Source organism: Mya arenaria, chromosome 2, assembly GCF_026914265.1.
Source record: "Mya arenaria isolate MELC-2E11 chromosome 2, ASM2691426v1".
NCBI lineage: Eukaryota > Metazoa > Mollusca > Bivalvia > Myida > Myidae > Mya > Mya arenaria.
Window position 1 is genome coordinate 11,144,346 of NC_069123.1, and position 23,003 is coordinate 11,167,348.

Consider the following 23,003-nt stretch of genomic DNA (forward strand, 5'->3'; position numbering starts at 1 on the left):
AATTCTTCATTTATTTATTAAACCTACATGAACAGCATTTTTGTTAACTTAAAACCCATTTTGTTACTAATAAAATGAGAATTAAATCCACTTTACAATAATTAAATAACAGATTTAAGACCAATGAATTGAATTATGCAATGAAGTTGTCTCGCAGTTACTTTTCAATTTCAATTAATGGCGGGCCTGAACATTTATTGCTGAACCTCATTTACAAACATACAAACATAAAGAGACAAATTAATACAACAATAAAACACTAGCAATGATTAAGCTAAGACAATATCAAAACAGAAAGTATAACATTTCTTGTCTAAACAAAAGCCACACAATAATGAATGTAAATGAATGAATGGCATGCTTGATGAACAGAGTGCAATGTGCATGAGGGATGAGTGGGAATATGCAGCGCATTGTTTTGATAGTTTTAAAAATAAAGAAAATAAAAGTACGGCCTAAAAAATAATATCTCAGTTTAGGTCTTTAAATTACTATGTATGATAAGACAATTTATTTTTAAGTTGAGTAAAAAAATGAAAGCAAGTCGCGCATTGCTTACCATGAAACTCCAGTACATTGTGTATTTAATAGTCATTACTTCATGTTATTTATTGTAATCATTATAAATGAATTTTACAACTAAAATCAGAAAATCAGTTTTCTTTTTATCTAGGGTTGAAAAACTAAGGTCAAGGTTTGGCCAGGTAGGGTCGGGTTGCCAGAAACACAGGTATTTTTAATAAACATTAAAACATAAAACTGCCGACCAGTAACAAAGAATTTAAAGTGAGAAAGAAACCATTACAAGAGCATCTCAGCCGGATAGGTCGACGCTTTTCCAAGTTTCTCTATTCATAAAGAGACTTAACTTAAAAGTGATGAGTCTTTCTACACATACATACATGTATATTGTCATTGGGAACATGTGTATCAAGTTCCATATGAATTTCCTTAACTGTTTTATTTTGCTGTACCAAGCTTCATATGATGTTCTTAAACTGTTTCATTTAGTAAACTGTTTCTGAGTTATAAACCGCAAAGAAGTTTTGCATGAAGCTAATAACCGCAACAACACTCAAGGTTTTGACAAGGCCTTAATTTGTGCTTATTAAAAAAATAAATCAACATGTAAACTTAGTAATCAATTACGTGTGGGGAAGCTTTGTGCTTACAGGATGTGAGAAGGTTTTTGAGACTGCCGCGTGATGATGAACGCTTGATGCTGCCGGAACCACCGCTGGGGAAGACATTCTCTGAAATAGTACAGCCTAGCATACAAGCAGGGGCTTAACGATATTTGAGTAATGTGAAGAGTGACAGCATAATAGATCTTAGTTATCTTTTTATCATATATGCGTAAATTAAACTTTTACATTGTCACTCTTCAATTGAAGGATTGTTGTATTGAATGAGTTGATGAATACAGAACACAAACAAACAATGATATAATATAGTTATCGACATTGCTTCACGGTCAAACTTTGTAATAGTTTTAAACAATGGAGCAAAATAATCTATGAATACAATGAACTATCATAAATTCAACATGCATGCCAAAAAAGTAAGTTTTTAAGATAATAATCAACAATATAAACACATATGTAATCATCATCTGATATTTTCATCATTCAACAAGCATCTACAAACTCCCCAACTCCATATAAATTTAGCTTTTACATTTAACATGACACATGTATCAGAGATACAGAGTTTTTCTCTTGATTAATGTTCCATGCTTTAATAATACATTGCTTAGTCTACCTAGCCACCCAACTATTCTCACTGCATTTAAAAGCAAGATGCGAAGGCTCAGCCCAAGATACATGTGGCGTGATATAAAACAAGGAGGAGTACCTTCCATATTGTTGCTAATGGTGCTTTGCTATTTGTCCAGAGCACTGAGAGTGATTTCAACACAAGAGGCCCATGCTATACACTACTGGTAAGGCTATTTTGGTCATTTTCAATGTAAAGGATATAACCATATATGTTTCAAAGGAAGACAAACACTACAAAAATACTAGGGATGGCAACGAGTACCCGAGTACTCGATCGAACGTCCGAGTACTCGAGTAGTACCAAATCACTACTTGGGTACTCGGAAAAAATCTATAAAATCACAAAATACACGATTTACAGACGAAGTGACAGATCTGGTTAGTTGCCAAGAGGACAATTTATGGTCCCTCTAATCCCCGCTGTGTACACAATTGACCCTGATAAATTAGTTGAGAGTTGCAAACTGTCAACAAAGGGGCCCTATTTCCAATTAGCACTGATCTCAATTAGCGAAGTTTTGATAGCGGAACTTTCACCTACACAATTCTATTGTTTACCAATTAGGGACCTTTCATCAAACAATGGATGCTAACGAGCCAACGAGTAGCGACTGTTACAAGCATTGATTTCTTAATGGGCGTATTTTAACTATTTTGTGCAATGTTTATCACAATTGATTGGTTGATATCTTAAATCAAGGATTTTGAATATTAATGAGGTAAACAACATTAATACAGTACGAAGTATTTCGTTCATTATTATCAAGCATGAAACAGCATTTGCTTTCCTTTTATTTAATTTTCTATTTAAGTACATAATGAAAGGCTAATTAAAAGATGAAATGACCATTAATACGACCAACGCACAATATACGCCATGAACGATTCATGTATACACAATCTTGTCTTTCCCCAAAACAAATTAATTTTTTCCTAGTAATCGAGTACCCGAGTACTCGATCGAAAGATTGTCTGAGTACTCGAGTACCAATTTTACTACTCGTTGCCATCCCTAAAAAATACACAACTCTCTGTACAAAGTTGTCTCCCTTTGACAATTCTTTTGCATTTTAAAGGCCATTATCCAGCCAAACATGGGTGAATCTGGCTCGTTTTTGAAAGGCCTCGAGCTCTCATGGATATCAACTGTATATGTCTGATGGATATCTAACTACTAATTATGTCTGGTTCAGATACAATCAAAATTGAAAACTTATCAAGTTCACAAGCAATTGTTTACAGATGCAAACACCACTGACCCCACACCACCAGATAAGCTCTTTTGGCCTTTAGTCAGTAAAGCTTAAACTAACAATTTCAAGCCTATTTCCTAATTAGTAATGTTTCCCTCAGCGGAAGAGCAAAAAGCTTGACATAGTCCAGATTTAACATTGCAGTGCGTGCAGATTTATGAATATGTTTGCAGTGACTGGGGGATGACTAAATTTGCTGCTGGGATGAAAGAGATTTACCACTGGGCCTGTAGTGGGCTTCTTGCCCTGGTGGTGTCACTATAATGGTGACATTCTCATGTCTATGGCCTTTAATGCAACAATATTCTTTACAATTATTACAATTATTGAGTTACATAATGAGGCATATATAACATACAGTACTCTGGCATTCTTACCTTTAGGCTAAGCATACACACTTTATAGAAGATTGTTAAATAATACTAAGGAGTTTACATTCTAAACGAGATTAAGCAGAACGGTACAGCATATATCATACAAAAAGCTTCTTTGCTATTTAGATGTTCATATGCACAACTTGCATACATTAATTTGATATTTGGCAGATTGTTCAGAATGTTGTTAAAGTAAACAGCGTTATCAATGTTAAATCTTTGCTCCTCTCAGTGTTTAATGGATACTCTTGTAATCTGTGGTGTTCTTAACAAGCTTTGCAACAGCCGTTTCAGTCATACTTGTTTTATTTGAAAATTTCACCACAACTTCACGAAATTCACATTTAAAAACTAACAACCATGTCCTTAATCAGGCCCCAATTTCTCGAAACATCTTAAGATTAACAGGCTTAAGTAGCTTATTTCATTTAGCCAAATTAAATACTTAAATTTGATTTCGATAATTGAAAAATTGTTTGTTACTATCATAAACATTATTCCTATTTAAAGTCTAATATCTCTAAAAATAGAAAATATTACACAAATTATAAGGAAACAATAATAGTGAGATAAGCTTACCGTAGTCCTGTTATAAGGGACTTGAGAAGTTTTGAGAAATTGGGGCCAGGTTTTTAACCCTGAAAAAGTTCTGAACAATCGGCCCAATGTTTACATTTTTCCCAATAAAACATATTTTAAGTTATAAAAAGTGCTTATATAGCTCATCAGATGTCTGCCTTATATCTGATGTACACTTGCCATACATGATTTAAAACTTTAATAAAATACATAAAATTGGCGTTTATATATGCATGTATATACTAGGGCTACTAGAAGTTTGAAATCTCATACGTTCCTGGCACGCACTGAGCCGTCGGTTCGGCGTGGTCAAAATCAGTCCAGACCGTCAAATTGTCAGTTTTTAGAAGCCCTCATATATACTCAAGATATTATGTTTGCAACCCAAAAATATATAAAATAGCATTATAATACTTAGGATTTCTAAAAGTGTATGATAAAGTGTATGGAGGCCGGCTTTTAGTAATAATCTGGTTAGTCTGGGTAACGATGGATTTAGTGAACTATAGGATATATTACATGCTACTAGAGGATGTTTGAAATGCAGGTTTGTTTTTTACATCCGGATACACAGTGATAACAGGTGAACATGTTTATACTCCAGATACAAGATTACAATGTCATAGCAGACACATCTCAGACAAAACCCAAACATGGATGTGTAACTAGCATACATCGCATGGACAAAGACAGATGAGGCATTCACATACAGTTATTTGGCTAATTTATAGGACAAAGATTAGGGTATTAGACAGACTTTAAAAGGGAAGGCAGGTGCAGAAAAAGGGTGGGGTGTTATATGGAGAATAGGGCACAATGTATAATGCTGCGTAGAACTTCAACATAGCATGTTGGAAATTTGTGGTTTCAACAGCCAAATACTTGCATAATTTATAAACATAAAATAAATTTCCTAATCAATTCCTTTTTTTACTATCAAAAACTTTCTAGTCTGTGCAAGAAATAGGGTGCAGAAGGGGCGGCCAAAAAAGTTCAGAGTGCTGCCCCTTCTACAACCCAATGCTATGAACACTTGACTGATTTAATTTTTTAGAAAATGAAAAAAACACATGATAACCCTCCTCCATCCCATATTTTGACCAAAACTCCAGTAGACAACACAGGAACAGACATAAGGGCAGGTTATTACAGACATGATGACAAGATTATTATAGGGGTACCTGGGGACCCAGGGGATACTAGACTCCACCCACCAGAGGCCTCCCCTGTCACAACTGCCACAGTTCTCTCCCTTTGTTTCTCTTCCTCCATTTGCTGAGAGGCAGCCACTACAAACTGGGTCTCAAAGTGAAGAATCAGGCCACTGTATGCCACAACCAGCTCCTGAAAAAGGCAGAAAAGTACATAAGATAATTACAACTGAAGTTTGCATCATGTAAAAATCTAAAACTCAAAGGTTAATGAAAAAAGTAGCTTCCTGACACATTTAATATTCATAGCTCCCCTGCCTGATCAAACTCTTACACTGACAATAACTGTAACTGGAATATGACAAATGTTCTTAATTTGGCCTTGTCTGAGTGATAGCCAATTGACCTCCAAGTCTAAGAAAATGAATGATATGGGCAACACCTTCCCAAGCTACCTTACATTTGTGAAAGCTTGATCAAGACATTAAGTAACAGCCAAAACATGATAGTACCTAACTGACAGACATACAGACAAAAACACAAAGTGACTAATATACCTCCAAATGGGGGCATAAAAAACATTTATAGGTGTTTAAACAGTAACAAGAGCATACCTTTCTGACGAGAGGGCAGCCATCACTGGCCACCGGTATAAGTCTCATGCCCACTGCCAGGTCAATACTGTTGGCATGGTCACTTTTCTCACTCACATTGCTGATGAACATCCCTAACGCGTACACTGCCGCAGCACGTACCTGTGTTTTATGAATATGGTTAAAAACATTATGGATAGCAGGTACACTTTTGACACCATATAGTCTAAACTCTTCTTGATGTTCTGGTTATGTCAATCTTTTTTTCCAATGTGTTGGGTTTAGTTGTTCTGTATTTCGGTTAAATCGAATGTTTGTTATCTAGGAGTATGATTGAACATTGTTTGAAATATCAATATTCAAAAAAGCTAATGAATGTAAATTTCAATCAAACCTCTGGCTCCGGATCGTTCAGAAGCTTGTACATCTTCTCATGGGCACTGTCCCGCACTCCACACCAGCGGGCGCTGTCAAAGTTGGTCCATACCTTTGCCAGGCAGAGGGCAAGCCACTGGCGGAGAAGGGCGCTGGAGTCTGCCAGCTGTTCTAGACAGATGGAAATCACATTGCCTTGTAGAGCAGCTTCCTGAAACATGTTAGGTTAGTATCTTGCAATCATCCTCAGCCATGACTGGATATAACAGGTTAATAGCATGGTTCTCTTTGTGGAGAGGTAATGATGAGACATGAAAATCTGATCTATGACTTCTTCGTTTGGTCTTAACCTTGAAGAAATGTGGCCTGCACACCAGATTAAAGTGGCAGTTGAGGAGTGAAAAAGCAGACGCAAACATGGCTTTGATAGAGTGGTAACAAACTATGAATGATACAGATTGAACAAAAATGCCTACCGGTATATGTGACATTAGGCCCCTAATTGTAAACTTGACTTTGAAGATGTGGTGCCATAAATTGTAATCTTGACCTTGAATGTGTCGCGCCATAAATTGTGATCTTGACCTCGAAGATGTGGTGCAATAAATTGTAATATTGACCTTGAATATGTGGCACCATAAATTGTAATCTTGACCTTGAATATGTGGCACCATAAATTGTAATCTTGACCTTGAATATGTGGCACCATAAATTATAACATTGACTTAAAAGATATGGTGCCAGAAATAGTAATCTTGACCTTAAATATATGGTGCTAAAACGTACACTGCATGTCAGTTTGATGTGTTGAACATTCGTGCTTAAATATTTCAAATCCTTACATTGGCTGACAAGTCATGGAGTGGTTGAGAAATCTTTTTCTGATCTTTGACTCCTAAGTTTGGTCTTGACCGTATTGGAACATGACAGGAACATCACACTGTATGCCAGCTTTATATGGTATTTCAGTTATTTCAAAATCCTTTAATCAGTCAAGGTCTTCAAGAGCAGAAACAAAATGGGGACAGACACAAGGACAGACAAACTGGTAGCTAAATGTTCTACTATCTGGAAGCACAACAAGAACATAACCTGTTATCTACAGAATTTGACATTCATTCCTTTTGTCAATGTATCAGCTGAAAAAGTTTATATCTTCATTTTATATGGTACCAAAACTTGTAACCTTACAAATTCTTTAGATGCAACACCCAATACCATGTAAAGCCACAAATAATGGGTGAATACTGACTAGTAAATACTGAAGAGTTCTGAAGAGTAAATACTGAAGAGTGGGTACTGAAGAGAGGGTACTGAAGAGTAGAGTGGGTGCTGAATAGTGGGTACTGAAGAGTGGGTGCTAAAGAGTCGAGTTGGTGCTGAATAGTGGGTACTGAAGAGTAGAATTGGTACTGAAGAGTGGGTACTGAAGTGTGAGTACTGACAAGCAAGTACTGAAGTTTGAGCACTGTAGAAGCAGTACTGAAGTGTGAGTACTGACCTGTCCTTGTTTGTAGCCACTGACCATCATGGCCAACACAAACACTGCCATCGTCTTTTGTTTCGACTGAAATTATGGGTGTTCATAGGGTTACATGTAACATCATAAAAATGTAACAAAAATGATATAAACCTGTAAGCAAACAATACTCTTCTATAATTCTAGATCAAAACATGATACAAAACAGTTGATACATTTAATTATTTAAAGCTTAGCTCAAAAGTATTTACGGTAACTCATTGTACTATTGTTCCATAAAGTGAGCCTTTTTTGAACCTACTTAAAACCCACTCAAGTTCTTATGATGTTAAATTGACGAACACTAAATAATTATATTTCTCTCAAGATGTGGGACTAAAGTACATAATACCAAAGCTTCTTTCATGATTCACAATAACACATGACAAGACTTACGGGCATGTAAGGATCTCCTAGCACATTGAGGAAGTACTTGTGTCCGTTGTCCTTGACAAGATCTCCTTGACATGACTGTAAGAAGAGAAACAGTTTTCATTATTATCTCACTTGAGATCTTTGAAATAAAGTCTTTGGCTTCAGTACTTTATCATTTTAATGAACTACATGAAACTGTAGATTGCTACATCACATTTACATACACACACTTAAAAAACAACAACTTAAGTAATACTGTGAAATAAGACAGATAACAGTTTTGTTTCCCTTATCATTTTTCTGAAAATAAATCCCAGCAACAATACTTTTTCTCCCACACCCAGACAGTTTGGATAGACCTATTTTACACTCTCGGTCATGGAAGATACTTTATAATCTTGCCCACAGGCAAAATAAAAAGGTAATAGAATGTAAAAATGTATTACAATATATTTCTGCTATATTTTGTGTATATGAAAAAGCATCTACCATGGCCCCTTGTGTACACATAGGTTCTTCCAAACCCTCGTGCAGGGTGTTTTGCAGAACATCGGTAACCCTTGTTTCCACAAAACACCCTACTATTGAACCTATCTTACACTGTCCGCCATGGAAGATATTTAATATCTAGGATTGACACTTAAATGATTGACTTGATCTTTCTTGTTTCCTTGATTAAAACACACCCAGTCTCTACAAATCCTACTGTAAAATCACTGTCCTTAACAAACATGACTCACATATGAAAAAACCAAATTGTGTATATATAATCATGGAAGCAATTCATATTAATATTGAGTGAATCATATCATTATTGACTGATTCATAATTCATATCATTATTGTATCACATATACTACCCCCCCCCCCCTTTGACAATACCATGACTTTTTCTTCGCAATACAGACAAGCTTATATCATGAAGAACCCACAAATTCAAAGAAAACTATCATCTTACACTGTCCACAGAGAGAATTTTGGCCCAGATGAAGACTAGTAGAGGTCGGAGTTCCCTGGCATTGCTCTGTAGCAGTTTCAGCACATATGGGAATATGCCCACTGACAGGGCCTGAAACAGAAACCCATGTAATTATTTATAAAACTGTAACATTCTTGATGTTTTAATAATTGATTTCACTGAAAATCAATTATCGTTGGTAATAGTTATCTGTACATGAAATGAGCTTCTTTTTTTTAATGTAATATTTCTTCATTAAAATATGCATCACAATATCTGTCTAGATTAGAACCATCACCTGCTTTTGGAATTTGAAAACAGCTCAGACTTGACTTAAAGATAAAACAATACCTACCAAACTGACTGCCCATGGTCCAAGGTCCAGGAACCGGCCCAGCAGTTCCAACGCCCGCAATCTGTGAACCTGGCTGAGCAACACCTAGAGATAGTAGTGGTCTTCATTAAAGGGGCACACTATAGGTTGATGAATTTTTTTTTACTTCAATGCATTATTATGTATACCTCATTTGACTTTAATGATCAAATCAAAAAATGCATATGGTTTGTGAACAGATAAAAAAATATGAGTGATATTTTGTGGCTTTTTGAACAAGAGAATTTGGGAGAAAAAACATTTAAAAATGCTAATATTTTTTTAAAGGTACAAATTCAAACTTTTTTTTGCCTAAGGAAGAATATAAACAAGGGTTCGAGATGAATTAGGAAAAATATGAACATGGCTTGGACATGACTTAGGAATTATATTGACATGCATTGGAGATGGCTTTGGAAGAATATGTACTAAGATTAGAGATGGCTTACGAAAAATTATGTTAAGTACACTTCATTGTGAACATGACAAATATTTAAAAACACTCTGCCTTCAGCTGTGGCTTGCAAAAGATTGCTTGTTCAACTGTGTGATAAAATCACTACCTGTAGAACGATGGGCAGCTGTTCCGGTGGAGCCCGTGACTCATCTCCATATTTGAGCCAAACATCAAACGCTGTCAACTGCTCCGTGAAGAATGGACTGTGCTGGAACACGGCACTGTCATCCTCCAGGAGACGGGGGAGTTGGCGAAGACAGAGGTCCAGGGCAAGGTCCCATGCTTGCCTGTAGAGAAAAATAAGTTGTTAGAACTTCTAAGGTGAAGCAGAAAAAGCTTGAGTAGCATTTGGAATTTGGTGCATATCTTGAAGCAAAAGATGGTCAAATATGATCTAGCCAAAATTCTATAGCCCTGCTTAAGCCAAGCTTCAAGGCTTATAAGTCTAAAAATGATTATTTGAGTTTAACTGTTTTAAACTGTAGGTACGTATCACACGAGTTGTTTGGGGGTTTGCAGCGTTTTTTAATAAGGACATTGGGGGTATATTTTAACACATATGACCTCAACATTCTTTCTGTAGCAGAAAGCTCAGGAACAAGCTTGCCAGCAGTTGGCAACACACATCTGAAACATTCAACCTGCTACGTACCACATGGGGTGTTGGTAGGTTGGAGGCAATTTCGGTGAAGATATTGGGGTACAGTTGTACGACCTCATGATCCTCTCGGCCAGCAGAAAGTTTCTGAACAGACTCGCAACCAGCAGGTCTTGACGGAACAGCTTTTGGAACAAGTCTAAAAACAAATAAAAGGGTCATGATTGAAATTTTTTTATTGGTTGAATCACGTTCATTATGGTTCAAATGTAATGTAGATTTTCTATTTTTCAAAATCCATGTTAATAATAGAAATATGTAAGTGTATATCTGTGTATATTATACCTGAGGCATATAGCACATGCCATTTCTACCCTTTAAGATGATGATATACATTTATTACCTGATTTCCAGTGATTTATAGAGATTTATCAGTAAAATAAAAATGAAATTTCACTGTGAAATAACAATTTGATATATTTGATCTTTTTTGATTTTCAGCCCAATCTTATTTCCAAATCAAACATCAGCACAAACAGGGCTGGGACATAATTACAAACATTTCTGAAATGACATTAACTTGGCATATGTTTGGTGTGCTTTTCTGAAAAACTATAATTAACTGACAAGTTTATCCTATTTAGGCCTATAATACAGAAAAATGTCTGTTTCAGAACAAATACTAAGCCATTTGTAAAATATAGCTTTTGGTGCTCAGTGGGTAAAATGTATAGTGGTGTAACAATCATCCTCTATATATGTCATGACCATCCTATTTTCATCAGAAACTCAGTGTAACTGTTATAAGCAGCCAATTTTTTTCAGAAAATTTTTATTGTCTGTGAATAATAACTCTTAACATCACTTTCATCGCAACCAAAAAAGTTCTAGGCAGTACCTCTAGGCAGTGTATTCCAGGCAATGGTGTCAGTGATGGCTGTGAATATCCAGTTGAGTTCCCCCAGCATTGTTCGCCGGTCATTCAACAGACCCGGCACCCTAGAGAAACAGTAAAAAAAACATTTTTCTTTCATGCAGTTTCCATTTTTGCCCTTAAGGGTGGATATACACTATACAAAAACACATTGCTATATAGACTGACCATTTCCCATACTGCTCTAACATTGGTGAAACTTCTAAATTAAATAAAGCTCAACATGTCTTATCTTCAGAGGGTCTATTGTTATAGCAATTTAGTGTAGTTTACTGTTTATGTATTCCAATTTAGATCCATATTATCTCAGCATTATCTGTTTAACATTTTAGCAAAATATTCAAATGATGAAAAGCATTGAGAAGCAATTCACAATTATGTGATCAACCATGTCTTAGGTCAGACCTGGCACCAGTCTACTTACTTATCAAACATGTCTTGAGTCAGTCCTGGCACCAGTCTACATGTATATGAAGGTAAGCTACACTTACTTATCAACCATGTCTTGGGTCAGACCTGGCACCAGTCTACATGTATGTGAAGGTAAGCTACACTTACTTATCAAACATGTCTTGGGTCAGACCTGGCACCAGTCTACATGTATGTGAAGGTAAGCTACACTTACTTATCAACCATGTCTTGGGTCAGACCTGGCACCAGTCTACATGTATATGAAGGTAAGCTACACTTACTTATCAAACATGTCTTGAGTCAGTTCGGCACCAGTCTACATGTATATGAATGTAAGCTACACTTACTTATCAACCATGTCTTGAGTCAGTTCGGCACCAGTCTACATGTATATGAAGGTAAGCTACACTTACTTATCAACCATGTCTTGGGTCAGACCTGGCACCAGTCTACATGTATGTGAAGGTAAGATACACTTACTTATCAACCATGTCTTGGGTCAGTCCTGGCACCAGTCTACATGTATATGAAGGTAAGCTACACTTACTTATCAACCATGTCTTGAGTCAGACCTGGCACCAGTCTACATGTATATGAAGGTAAGATACACTTACTTATCAACCATGTCTTGAGTCAGACCTGGCACCAGTCTACATGTATGTGAAGGTAAGCTACACTTACTTATCAACCATGTCTTGGGTCAGACCTGGCACCAGTCTACATGTATGTGAAGGTAAGATACACTTACTTATCAACCATGTCTTGAGTCAGTCCTGGCACCAGTCTACATGTATGTGAAGGTAAGATACACTTACTTGTCAACCATGTCTTGAGTCAGTCCAGGCACCAGTCTACATGTATGTGAAGGTAAGCTACACTTACTTGTCAACCATGTCTTGAGTCAGTCCTGGCACCAGTCTACATGTATGTGAAAGTTATATACACTTACTTATCAACCATGTCTTGAGTCAGTCCTGGCACCAGTCTACATGTATGTGAAAGTTATATACACTTACTTGTCAACCATGTCTTGAGTCAGTCCTGGCACCAGTCTACATGTATGTGAAGGTTATATACACTTACTTGTCAACCATGTCTTGAGTCAGTCCAGGCACCAGTCTACATGTATGTGAAAGTTATATACACTTACTTATCAACCATGTCTTGAGTCAGTCCTGGCACCAGTCTACATGTATGTGAAGGTTATATACACTTACTTGTCAACCATGTCTTGAGTCAGTCCAGGCACCAGTCTACATGTATGTGAAAGTTATATACACTTACTTATCAACCAGGTCTTGAGTCAGTCCTGGCACCAGTCTACATGTATGTGAAAGTTATATACACTTACTTGTCAACCATGTCTTGAGTCAGTCCAGGCACCAGTCTACATGTATGTGAAGGTTATATACACTTACTTGTCAACCATGTCTTGAGTCAGTCCAGGCACCAGTCTACATGTATGTGAAAGTTATATACACTTACTTATCAACCATGTCTTGAGTCAGTCCAGGCACCAGTCTACATGTATGTGAAAGTTATATACACTTACTTGTCAACCATGTCTTGAGTCAGTCCTGGCACCAGTCTACATGTATGTGAAAGTTATATACACTTACTTATCAACCATGTCTTGAGTCAGTCCTGGCACCAGTCTACATGTATGTGAAAGTTATATACACTTACTTATCAACCATGTCTTGAGTCAGTCCAGGCACCAGTCTACATGTATGTGAAAGTTATATACACTTACTTGTCAACCATGTCTTGAGTCAGTCCTGGCACCAGTCTACATGTATGTGAAAGTTATATACACTTACTTGTCAACCATGTCTTAAGTCAGACCTGGCACCAGTCTACATGTATGTGAAAGTTATATACACTTACTTATCAACCATGTCTTGAGTCAGTCCAGGCACCAGTCTACATGTATGTGAAGGTTATATACACTTACTTGTCAACCATGTCTTGAGTCAGTCCAGGCACCAGTCTGCTTGTATTCTGTAGCACATACCTGGAAAATAGTAATTTGTCTTTAATAGTGAACTGTCTTAAATAGTGAAATGTCTTACAATGAGCTACAATTGTCTCCTTACATCATTATGTTGGTCGTTAAATTTATATTTGAGAAAAATGACTTTTCTTTGATATTTACTATTGACATGATTTTGTTGGAAAATGTTCGCCTAGTGATTTTTTAAGAATAAAAAGTCAATTTTATAAGCCAATATTAAAACAAACCTTGTACCGGGTATTTAAATGGTCACCCCTTTCTTTATAATGTAAAAACTAAAACTGATAGGACCTGTTATTAAACTGGAATTAAATTTGCCTTTTTTAATGTTACTTAAACAGAACAATTTTTAAACTGGTATCTCTGTCCCATCTGACAGGTGCAAGAGCCCTTGCTGCCCAACACTTTCTGAACTATTAAACCAATCCATGGGTGCGTTGCTTAAGCTGCTAGCGCTGGAGTGCTGGTATGTTACTAGAGATTGCTTTATACTCTCCTGTATCTAGAATTTTGCTGAATCACAGAGAGTGCTAATTTGATTCATGTTGTTGCATAGAACCCTTCTTGCTATTTTTCTTTTGGTTAACTTATTTCAATTTTAACTAAAAACACTTTTGAAAATCAGGTCATTGCTTTGGTAATGACTGCTCTTAAGTCAGAGGTACTCCCAAAAGTGCTTTTCTTACACAACTTGCCCAATGTCTTACCAGATGAGAGCAATCTTGATGGGCGTGGTAAGGCAGGAGGTGAAGAGGTCGGCGGGCAGTTCTGGGTTCATTGGCAGGAGTTCACTGGGCCCGCAAGCAGCCAGCTGGATACAGTGTCGGGCACTTGGGCCATTTGCTGCTGTGTGTGACTTGCCATTTACAGCCTGGATTGGTGTTACCATGTATCAATATATGTTATGAGTTTGTTGGACTAGAAGACTTCTGGTTGGATAGAATGACAGGCATTTGGGCCATTTAACAGGCATTATGCGTTGGCAGTTGTATGTGACTGATATTTTAAAGCATATCTGTCTCATATAATACATGAACATTGTTACGCATGAGACAACTATACACTCTGTGGAACAAACAAGTGCATTTATTTATGTTGTACAATTCATGTTGAAACTACCAAACACAATGGACAAGCACAGCAAAAGCATTAAATAGTTTTAAATTTGTCCATTTATACTACATTATACTAATTTTAATACTAATGGCGCAACACTGCCACTACATACCGCGGCCTCCTGATCACGCTGTATGCTAAAGGTCTTGAAGAGCTCTACGATGATGCCAGCATGAGAACAGTCATACACATAAATTGATGGACTTCCCATCCACGTCTGAAGGTCATAGATGGACAACGGGATGTACTGGGTGTAACTCTGCAAAATGGATTAATATTTGTATTATTTCTAAAATAATATTCCATGAAATATGTGTGTACCACATTTATATGTTTTATCAGTGGTTTATGTATGTTTATATATATATCAGAAAGTTAAGATATCTACTTGATCATTAAACAGAAGTGCGTAGTGGTTAAGTTTGTCTGCTACTGTGGAATTTTGATTTTTGATTAAAAAAAGAGCATAACTCAAAAATCATTAAAAGCCATAAAGTAATTGGCCTTGCTACATATATGCATAACCAAATTGACTTGTGTTTTTAACCATGGTCAAGATTCAGTTCTTAAATGACACCAACAAGGATGTCAAGGCCTCGAAAATACCAGGACTTTTCTTTCTTCGAAAAATGGTTTTAGTCTTTACTAATTTATTTTAGCTTGATGCTGAAGATATGACATGAACCACCCTGAAGTAATTTCCTGTGCAGAAACCAATACTATGTCCTAATTCAGAAAGTGCTCTTGGTGCGGATCAAACCCACAACTTCTGTGACAGGAAGACACCTATACCACTTTTAACCATATTGGGGATCAAACTCGCGTCTTGGGGGATGCCAACACCTATACCACTAGACCACTCTCACCCATGTGGGGATCAAACCCATAGCCCCTTCTGTGAGAGGTGGACACCTATATCACTAAACCACCCTCACCCATGTGGGGATCAAACACACAACCGCTTCTGTGACAGGCAGACACCTATACCACTCTCACCCAGGTGGGTATCAAACGCACAACCACTTCTGTGACAGGACGACACCTATACCACTCTCACCCAGGTGGGTATCAAACGCACAACCACTTCTGTGACAGGCAGACACTTTTACCACTAGACCACTCTCACCCATGTGGGGATCAAACACACAACCACTTCTGTGACAGGCAGACACCTATACCACTAGACCACTCTCACCCAGGTGGGTATCAAACACACAACCACTTCTGTGACAGGCAGACACCTTTACCACTAGACCACTCTCACCCATGTGGGGATCAAACACACAACCGCTTCTGTGACAGGCAGACACCTTTACCACTAGACCACTCTCACCCAGGTGGGGATCAAACCCACAACTTCTGTGACAGGCAGACACCTATACCACTAGACCACTCTCACCCATGTGGGGATCAAACACACAACCGCTTCTGTGACAGGCAGACACCTATACCACTAGACCACTCTCACCCAGGTGGGGATCAAACACACAACCGCTTCTGTGACAGGCAGACACCTTTACCACTAGACCACTCTCACCCAGGTGGGGATCAAACCCACAACTTCTGTGACAGGCAGACACCTATACCACTAGACCACTCTCACCCATGTGGGGATCAAACACACAACCGCTTCTGTGACAGGCAGACACCTATACCACTAGACCACTCTCACCCATGTGGGGATCAAACACACAACCGCTTCTGTGACAGGCAGACACCTTTACCACTAGACCACTCTCACCCAGGTGGGGATCAAACCCACAACTTCTGTGACAGGCAGACACCTATACCACTAGACCACTCTCACCCATGTGGGGATCAAACACACAACCGCTTCTGTGACAGGCAGACACCTTTACCACTAGACCACTCTCACCCAGGTGGGGATCAAACGCACTACCACTTCTGTGACAGGCAGACACCTTTACCACTAGACCACTCTCACCCAGGTGGGGATCAAACACACAACCACTTCTGTGACAGGCAGATACCTATACCACTAGACCACTTTCAGACAGGAAGGTATCAAACCCACAACCACTTCTGTGACAGGCAGACACCTTTACCACTAGACCACTCTCAGACTGGTGGGTATCAAACCCACAGCCTCCTCTGTGGCAGACAGACACCTATACCACTAGACCACTCTCAGACTGGTGGGGATCAAACCCACAGCCTAGTCCCATAGTTCTTTACTTGAGTATGAATAACTCACTATTCCTGTCATAAATATAAGATGACCAGACCAATTCCTCTCACTAGTGCTTGGCATTAAAAACATCAAAAAGCTCTGATATAAATAAAATGCAGAAATTGAGAAAGTCTGGAACACATTTTACCAGTGCAGCGTTTGCAGACTTATGCTTACTACTGACCACCACAATCCAAAGTGATGTTATACGTTGGAAAAGTTATTTAGAACATAATACTTACTTTATTGAACACCCAAATCTCTCCATTGACAGTTGGTTTGGGCACTCCATGTCCGTTGTAATGGAATAAAACTCTTTCTTCCTAAAAACATGGATCACATGATTTTTAAAATCAATAGTTAGAATAAATGATTATTTTGAAAAATTCTGCAATCTGAATAATATTAATCTTGAAAAATTCCACCCAAGGCAAAAAAGAAAAAATATGGTTTGGTAAGGGTTACATGTACATTCCTTCAAAACAGGGAGGGTAGGTAGGCTTTCTTTTTTATGTATCTTTTATAAGGCTTTATTGAAGAACATTAGTGTCAACATTGGAGAATTGTGTTAAAGTAATCTTCTGTATCAAGCTATTAAAGGTTTAAAACTTCAGATTAAAATACACACAATTTTATTACTTTACCAACTGACTATAAAAACAATTGCGTTTGCCCCTATTTTGTAGGTAGGGTTGGGTAACCCAAATCAAATGCTTATTTAAAGGCCCAAGTACAAGTAACCCACCTTGGCATTTCTCCTGAGGGATGTACACAACTTTTTCACTTCTTCTACAGTGGGGTCTAGTGTCTGCTTGTATCTAGCCCTCGGCTGCCACCGCTCATACTGCGTTTGTAGGTTTTTCCCAATTGCTTCTAAGGCTTTTTGAGGACTTTGAGCCAATGGATCTAGTTTAAACAGGAACAGTGTATTTAAAAAACGAGAGGGTAAATTACATATTTATTTTTATTAAAGAGAGGAATCAGAGAACTTGAACTTCTTGAATTTTAAACCTCAGGAATAGGGCCAAAACCAAAAATGATGATGGAAAATTTAAACCATGCAAATAGGGCTAAAACCAAGAAAGGTCACAGTAATTTTAGTAACATGAATAGGGCAAAAAACCAAGAAAGGATCATGAAAAATTTATACAATTTGAATTAACTTAAGATTGAGAAAATTTTAGCCCAATATATTTCACCAATGATTTATTTCTTTTTACACATAATTAAACGAAAACATCAGTATACCAATCCAGCATTCAAGGCGGGCGCATGGAGACGTTTTCACCACATCAGGAGGGTCGACACCAACATTTAGGCACAGTACCAGGGCAACACTCACAGTTTTCATCTGCAAAAAAAAGAAGCAATTCTTCCAGTGAATGTCAGTTATAGAACTGTTCTTTCATCATCTTTTTTGTCAAAAGCAGGGTTTTATTTCAACTTAAAAAAGTGCTAGAAAATGGTCATATTTGATTTTGTCTATGCTTGTGGTTTGAGATGGTGCAAAACAGTTTTTTAAATTTGATTGGAATTGTAAAAATGGGGCCAATAAAATGGGCCTATTCCAAATTATCACAGAAAACACATATATCAAAAGTACAGAAAGTGTGACAATTGTTTACACAAGAAAAAGACGGCAAAGTCAACTTATCATTGATGAAAACACAGAACTAACTTGTCGACCAAATTGCCCTCAAGGATGTCCCCTGTCTATTTGGGGATGTGAGAATGACAAACAATGATACTATTTCTACATTTTTATTGACTATGCAGCTTTGGACTAAAATCATAAAAAAGGACAAATTTCGGACCAATTTATTTGACATTTCTGTTCCTGAAATCAGTCCAGCGTGGTCAAAATTCATCCAGACCAATTCGATATCTTTAAAATCTTGGCTCTGCGGGACCGCAGCTCTGACGCACCTGCTTTTACTAAAATTCAAAGAAAATATGACAGAGCTTTTACTGTCCATTTTAGGGGAAAGACCCTGGACAAATCACAGGGATGTGATTGACCTGGCAGCTGGAGGGCTAAAACCATTTCGGCCATGGGTTCTTGGGGCTCTATTGGGGTCAAAAGCACAATGCTGTAGAAGAAAAACTGGCTTTTTAGAAGCTCTTTTGAGGGTTCTTCTGACTTTAAATTTGAAGCAAACTGGGATACCAACACTAACAACCAAAAGCACACTAGTATCTTTTTTAATCAGCTAAATTATTATTATTATTATTTTTTTTTTTTGGGGGGGGGGGGGGGGGGGGGCCCTGGGGCCATTAGATCCGCAGAATTCCGCGGACAAATCACAATCCTGAAATCGCGTCATGAAATTAACCAATTTGGGACGCAATTTTATCACTTTGTTACAAATCTTTTAGATTTTTCAAGGTTTAAAGAACAAACTATTTGCTAAAAGTTAATTGCTGATTTTATATTTAAATTTTTGAATTACATGAATTCCTGATTGCTTGGAAATCTGAATGTTATCAAATGTTTATGCTTTTGTCGTCAGCATTTATTGCAAATGGAATTTGTTCTGCCAGTGGACAAGAGGCCATCAGGATCACATAAATGTTTAAACATTTTTTTGATTTGAGGAAAATGTCTCTGAAGTACCGCTTACGACATCACTCCACATCACGAAATATAAACTAAAAAATTAGTGACAGAATTCACATTGCTAAAAGGAGTGACAGACATCTCCAGTCATACTAAAATCAAATCTTTGGAACCAGCCTGTTATTTTCATTCAATTTCTTTAAAAATAATGTAATTATTCATCGATCATTCACAAAATTCATTGCCAAATTATCTTACATATCTTCATTGCAGACAAATATCTCTCATATCAGATAATCTATAAAAAAAACAAAAACATGCTGTTGTCCAACCGAGACTGGCACTGGTTTTAGATCATTCAAAGCAGTGTGCATCTCCTATGTACTTGAAGATGATTTTTTTATATTTTTTTATTTGAAAAAAAAAATATATATATAAAAATAAATGCAGTAGCAAACTGCTTTTAATACGGGGGTCTGTTAATAGGGGAACTGGTGGATCCACTAAGCAATTGGCTGTGCTAATCCTCATATCTTACAATAACCCAAGAACACTTGAACGCTGATATTGTAACTTTTTAATTCTTTGGTCCCTGGTACCTGTAGACAACTTTACTCAAGTGATTCTGATTGGGATTTTTTGCCCAACTGGGAAAATCATCTCATATTTGGCTTTGGGAATGAGTCTGACTAGGTACGATAGTCTGACCCGTGGTAGTCCAAATAATTGTACGTTGACGGATTTTTTTTACAATTTTTGATATGGCAAATCCTTCACGTACAAATTGTTTTGTACTATAAGTGGGTAGTTGTTCCAATTGGGATTCCGGGTTAAAGCATATTGTGTCCATAAAATATCATAAAAACAAGAAATATTACTAGATAATGTTATTTTATATTAGTTCCATACACAAAAAATAAATATCCAACGAATAATTATGAGTTTGATGGGTTTTTCTTCATTTCATTCTGTCAAAACATAAAGCAAGGCTGCAGTTCACAGTTTTACAACAATCGGAGCTCTTCGGTCATGGCTGAGTTGTTACGATAGTATTTACGAGGTCTATCACGAAGCTTGTTGGAGGTGGCCAAGTTATTACGATTGGGTCGAGTTGTTCCGCTTGGCATAATTGTTGTCTGTGTCAGTCAGGTTTAGTTTTATTGGAAAGGTAGATCATGTGTTTAATGCTTGTTTTAGGCAAAATAGCTTTATACTTACATGGAAAAATATGAATATAAACCTTTATTATCCCTTTCAAACATAAAATACTTCACTTAATACAATTTCAATATTTTTCAAACCCACCAGGATTGGAAGAATCACGTACAGTATCACACTTCTTTTTATTTTAGACTAGACCCTAGTCATTCTAAAATGCCGTCCAGGCTTTTTTTTTAAATGATGGTTAGCCCATCATTAAAAAAAAAGCCTGGACGGCATTTTAGAATGACTAGACTAGACCCGTGGGAGCTATAGAAAAGCCCTGTATGAACAGAAACACTAGTTACAATAAACAATATATGAACAAATTTTCCATTTGACATCAAGGTTGCTCATTAAAATATACTTACACGCTCTTTCATTCGCCATGATTGCTTGACCTTTTCTGAACCTTCAATCTTCTCACGATGTCTGAATTCGTTATACGCAATTGTCAGCTTTGCGTCACTTACTTCGTCATCATCATCAAGAAAGTAGCCACCCTCATTTAAGGCCTTTGCCATGTCTTTAGGAACAGTTACCATTTTGTTTCAAAAGTTCAAAGCATCAAAAGCAGTTGAGGAAAAACTAACCAAGAGGGCATGTTTACCATAAAATCGTCGCCATTTTGATTGGATTATCTTCCTTGTTTAATCTCTAACAAAATTTGAATGATCTTTTCTCCCAAGAATATTGTAAAAGAAATATAAAAAATATGATCAAAATCCCATATCATTCCATTCATGAGGAGAAAAGTCCGATGATATCATTCAATTGATGTAAATCATGCATTTTTAGAGATTATACTCATATCGAAGCAGACAACACTTTTATCTCTTTTTCGTATTCTCGTACACAGTGACATCCCATTCGGAGCTCTTTAACGTACGGCTTACATACTCAAAAAGTGGTACGATTAAGTCCGCTGCAAGTAGATCGCGTAGTAATTTTATTTAGCAATTAAACTTAATGACTTAACTCTTGGGAATCTTAATTATGTTTGCAATAATACACTTCACTGGCAATCAATTTAAACTTAGATCAATAAATACAACTCTCAAACACTATATTTAATTAATGATATAAAACTACTTCAACTGATGTTGTTTTCGATAAAAATGGCCGAGGCGCTCCGAATAAGTGACATCATTAAAGAGCAGAGATCACAGTACAGAAGTACATGTTCTCTTTCTAAACTATTGCTCTGACTTACTTAATTATACCAGTTGTATAGTAGTAGCAGTAGCAGTAACAGTAGCAGTATGTTTATTCTTGCCATATCAATATTTCATAGTACAACAGTTCATGTTTATACAACCAATATCACAGATTACAATACCGAATAATTCGAAATTTATATTACTAACTCATATATGTTGAATTATTATATGGCATTTGCAAATTATCAGTATCACATAATTGTTAAATATTTACATGTCATAACTTGGACATTTATCATGAAATAGTTTATAAAAATGATTTAACCTAAGTTGTCTACATCTCTGTTCGACATTTAAACAACCAAGACAAAACTTGCATGCCACTATCAGCAGTTGTATTAGCTGGAGTCTTTTTTAACTTCACGATGAGCCCACAATACCACGACGAAGAAGCATAATCCAGATGGCTTTGTACTAATATGCATTACAAAGCGTTTCCTAAGAGGTTTGTTTAAAAAATCCCTTTGTCTATATACATTTTTACACCAGAGTTAATCTTTTTTTAAAATGATCACAATGGATGTACCTGACAAAACAGCCCCCAAAATCAGTGACCCGAGATATTTGATTGATTTTTGTGACTTGACTTCATGTCTAATACTTTGTACGGTAAAAACACATACTCTACCAAGTTTACTTTTGGAACCGAAAAGTGCATTCTGTCTTTCCTAGATGACGAGACCAAGAACTTCGCATGATTTTGGGGTCTCTATGAGAAAATAAGATCGCACTGTCATCAGCATAAAGTATCAATTTGCATTTATAACTGATACTTGTATTTATGTCATTTTTCTAGCATAAACGCAGCAAAGAACCTAAAATATTTAATTTCTTATTGCCTTTTTGGGTTTGGTAACAAGTTATAACGACGTTGGTTACAACCCATAACAGGCGTCATAGTAACTTCAATGTGGATGAACCCCCTCGATCACCTATTCCAGGGCTCAGTCAGGTCGCACTAGAGACTGAAGGTGGCGA

The 23,003-nt window shown here is 37.0% G+C and overlaps 1 protein-coding gene across 6 annotated transcripts in view; it reads right to left on the reverse strand.

Moving 5' to 3' along the window:
- LOC128217208 (regulatory-associated protein of mTOR-like) overlaps nt 1-21,442 on the reverse strand; it is a 37,893-nt gene extending 16,451 nt beyond the window's left edge. The window contains exons 1-19 of one of the 6 annotated variants that reach the window (XM_052924187.1): nt 21,177-21,442; nt 18,297-18,399; nt 17,794-17,954; nt 17,291-17,371; nt 14,970-15,116; nt 14,449-14,612; nt 13,682-13,741; nt 11,281-11,381; nt 10,437-10,581; nt 9,891-10,071; nt 9,310-9,393; nt 8,955-9,065; nt 8,019-8,093; nt 7,605-7,670; nt 6,123-6,314; nt 5,750-5,890; nt 5,199-5,328; nt 3,251-3,319; nt 1,173-1,253 (exon numbers count right to left, since the gene is read on the reverse strand). In XM_052924187.1, coding sequence (XP_052780147.1) covers nt 1,173-1,253; nt 3,251-3,319; nt 5,199-5,328; nt 5,750-5,890; nt 6,123-6,314; nt 7,605-7,670; nt 8,019-8,093; nt 8,955-9,065; nt 9,310-9,393; nt 9,891-10,071; nt 10,437-10,581; nt 11,281-11,381; nt 13,682-13,741; nt 14,449-14,612; nt 14,970-15,116; nt 17,291-17,371; nt 17,794-17,954; nt 18,297-18,399; nt 21,177-21,350 — 2,266 coding nt within the window. In that variant the 5' untranslated portion in view covers nt 21,351-21,442. Of the gene's footprint in view, nt 1-1,172; nt 1,254-3,250; nt 3,320-5,165; nt 5,329-5,749; nt 5,891-6,122; nt 6,315-7,604; nt 7,671-8,018; nt 8,094-8,954; nt 9,066-9,309; nt 9,394-9,890; nt 10,072-10,436; nt 10,582-11,280; nt 11,382-13,681; nt 13,742-14,448; nt 14,613-14,969; nt 15,117-17,290; nt 17,372-17,793; nt 17,955-18,296; nt 18,400-21,176 lie in introns of all 6 variants that reach the window. The other 5 variants (XM_052924177.1, XM_052924204.1, XM_052924196.1 and 2 more) reach the window with 5 other exon arrangements.
- Between the last annotated feature and the right edge of the window lie 1,561 nt (nt 21,443-23,003).